Source organism: Lactuca sativa, chromosome 6, assembly GCF_002870075.4.
Source record: "Lactuca sativa cultivar Salinas chromosome 6, Lsat_Salinas_v11, whole genome shotgun sequence".
NCBI lineage: Eukaryota > Viridiplantae > Streptophyta > Magnoliopsida > Asterales > Asteraceae > Lactuca > Lactuca sativa.
The window spans coordinates 145712334-145714532 of record NC_056628.2 but is presented as its reverse complement, the minus strand read 5'-3'; the positions used below and the strand labels follow the sequence as shown (position 1 = coordinate 145714532).

Sequence of the window (2199 nt, the reverse complement as noted above, 5' to 3'; positions counted from 1 at the left end):
ATGGGTATTTTTGTAGGAATTTCGAAAATTACTCCTACAAAAATACCTAAACTCGTAATCGAAAATACCTATATTTCCAAGTAAATTTTAACATTCCGCATGAACGTCAAGCAACATGGAAAAACAAAAATGGCCAAAACTTATTTTAGACACTAAAAAATGGGTAAACATTTATTGTCATAGAATAGCCCATTTCGTTAGCCAATTCGATGACAACTTTACTAATTTTTGTCTAAATCTTAAAAATATTAATATTTTGGTTATATTTGTGTTTTCTTTTCTTAATATTATCCTAAAATTTCAATATTATAAGTTTATAACGTGACAAATGTGAATTAACTAGTGTTAAGTCTTAACGTGATTCATCCGAGATGACAGCACAAGCCTTGAATTTCACTGTTGACATCCTCCATCTGAATTCAAAAAAGTAATAATAAATCAGGCGCTAAAACCAAGCATCAAACCAGATTTGAAATCGAATTCATTCAATAAACAACTTGCGCATTCAACACTCCTCTTCAACTCTTTCTATCCCAAAACTCCTCCACTTCGCCATTAATCTTCATCAGTTATCAGTTATCAAACACATCAGATCAATCTCCAGTCTCTAGTCTCTAGATTCTTGAATCTTTACACATGGGTTGTGTATCATCGCATCTACTAAATCAAGACGACGATTTCACCCAAATCGGCAGCTCCGCCTTGGGCCACCACATCGTCTCTCTTACATCCACCACATACGGTCTCTTAACTCTCGACCCATCATCCTCCCCGACCACCGTACCCCCCACTCCACCGCCGCGTTTCACCCTCAGCTCATTCTTCCCCTCTCCATCCCCACTTTCTGAATCCAACTCCGATCCAAATCCACCGCCTGAAGTCATTAACTCATGGGAACTCATGGCTGGACTCGATTCCACCGCCGATAGCTTCCGTTTCTCCCCACAACCGTCTAAACCTTCCCCTTTCAGATACGCCCTTCTCGATTCAGAAAACGTAAACCCCACCAAAGATCCCTCAAGCCCTAATTATAAAAACCCTAAATTTGTCAAATCCTTAGCGTCTAAACCAAATTTCCTGGATAAATTTGAAGCGCTGTGTCCGCCCAAGGGAGAGAACAAGGTAGTGATCTATACCACGACATTGCGAGGGGTGCGGAAGACTTTTGAAGCTTGTAATGCAGTCAGAGCAGTGATCGAGGGATTTGGGGTTTTTTTCTGCGAGAGAGATATATCAATGGATCGAGGTTTTAGAGAAGAGCTTTGGGAACTCATGAAAGGGAAAGATAAACACGAATTGGTGCCACCTAGGGTGTTTGTAAAAGGGAGGTATGTGGGTGGATCCGATGAGGTTTTGAGGATAGCGGAAGAAGGGTGTTTGGGTAAATTGCTTGAAGGTTTACCCAAATCAAAACCAGGGTATGTATGTGAGGTTTGTTGTGGTTCAAGATTCTTGCCATGTCTTACTTGTAATGGAAGCTGTAAAATGGTGATGGTTTTGAAGAAAGAGATTGATGGAGAAGAATTGGGGAAGACTGTGAGGGTGCAATGTAGCGATTGTAATGAGAATGGACTGGTTCGTTGCCCCATTTGTAGTTGATCTTCATCTTCATCCATCATTGGTATTTGGTTTGTTATTTTCATGAATATCCTTTCCTTTTTGGATGAAAAACTATAAATAAAATCCAGATGATATTTATGAAATCATGAAACCATCAATGTGGTAAGACTTGACCTTAATTAGTCTGAATGATTCTTGTAGTGCTGCCTTTTAGTTTGCAGTATCTCTTGATCGATTTACAATAGTTCTTTTCTTGTATCTAAGTAAGTATTCGAAGTTTTATTTTGTGAAACTTTAGAATAGGCATTATGTGGTTTAGTTTTGGTTAACTTTGAGTTATGGCTTTCAATGCATTTATGTTTACACCACTACTGATTCCTTCAATTGTTTATGATAGGATATGGTGTAGTATGCTTAGTGTGTGCATTGGACTTTTGGTTCTATAAAAAAGGTGGAATAAGATGGGAAATGAATTATTTTTGATATTTTGAGGGTGTTTGAGATTACTTTTTATATTGACTTTTTGAAATTTTGGTTTTTTCAAAAAGCAAAAAGGTTTAAAAAGATGTCTAGCAATTACAAAAATCCAAACACATTTTAAAAACTTAATTTGGAACAAACTATAAGTCAAAAAGACTT

The 2199-nt window shown here is 37.3% G+C and overlaps 1 protein-coding gene across 1 annotated transcript; it reads left to right on the top strand.

The window, feature by feature from the left end:
- The first annotated feature begins 402 nt into the window (after positions 1–402).
- On the top strand, positions 403–1928 carry LOC111890564 (uncharacterized protein At5g39865). Its single transcript, XM_023886671.3, has one exon. It carries the CDS (start codon positions 637–639, stop codon positions 1597–1599), a length of 963 nt encoding a protein of 320 aa, XP_023742439.1. The 5' UTR covers positions 403–636; the 3' UTR covers positions 1600–1928.
- The last annotated feature ends 271 nt before the right edge of the window (positions 1929–2199 follow it).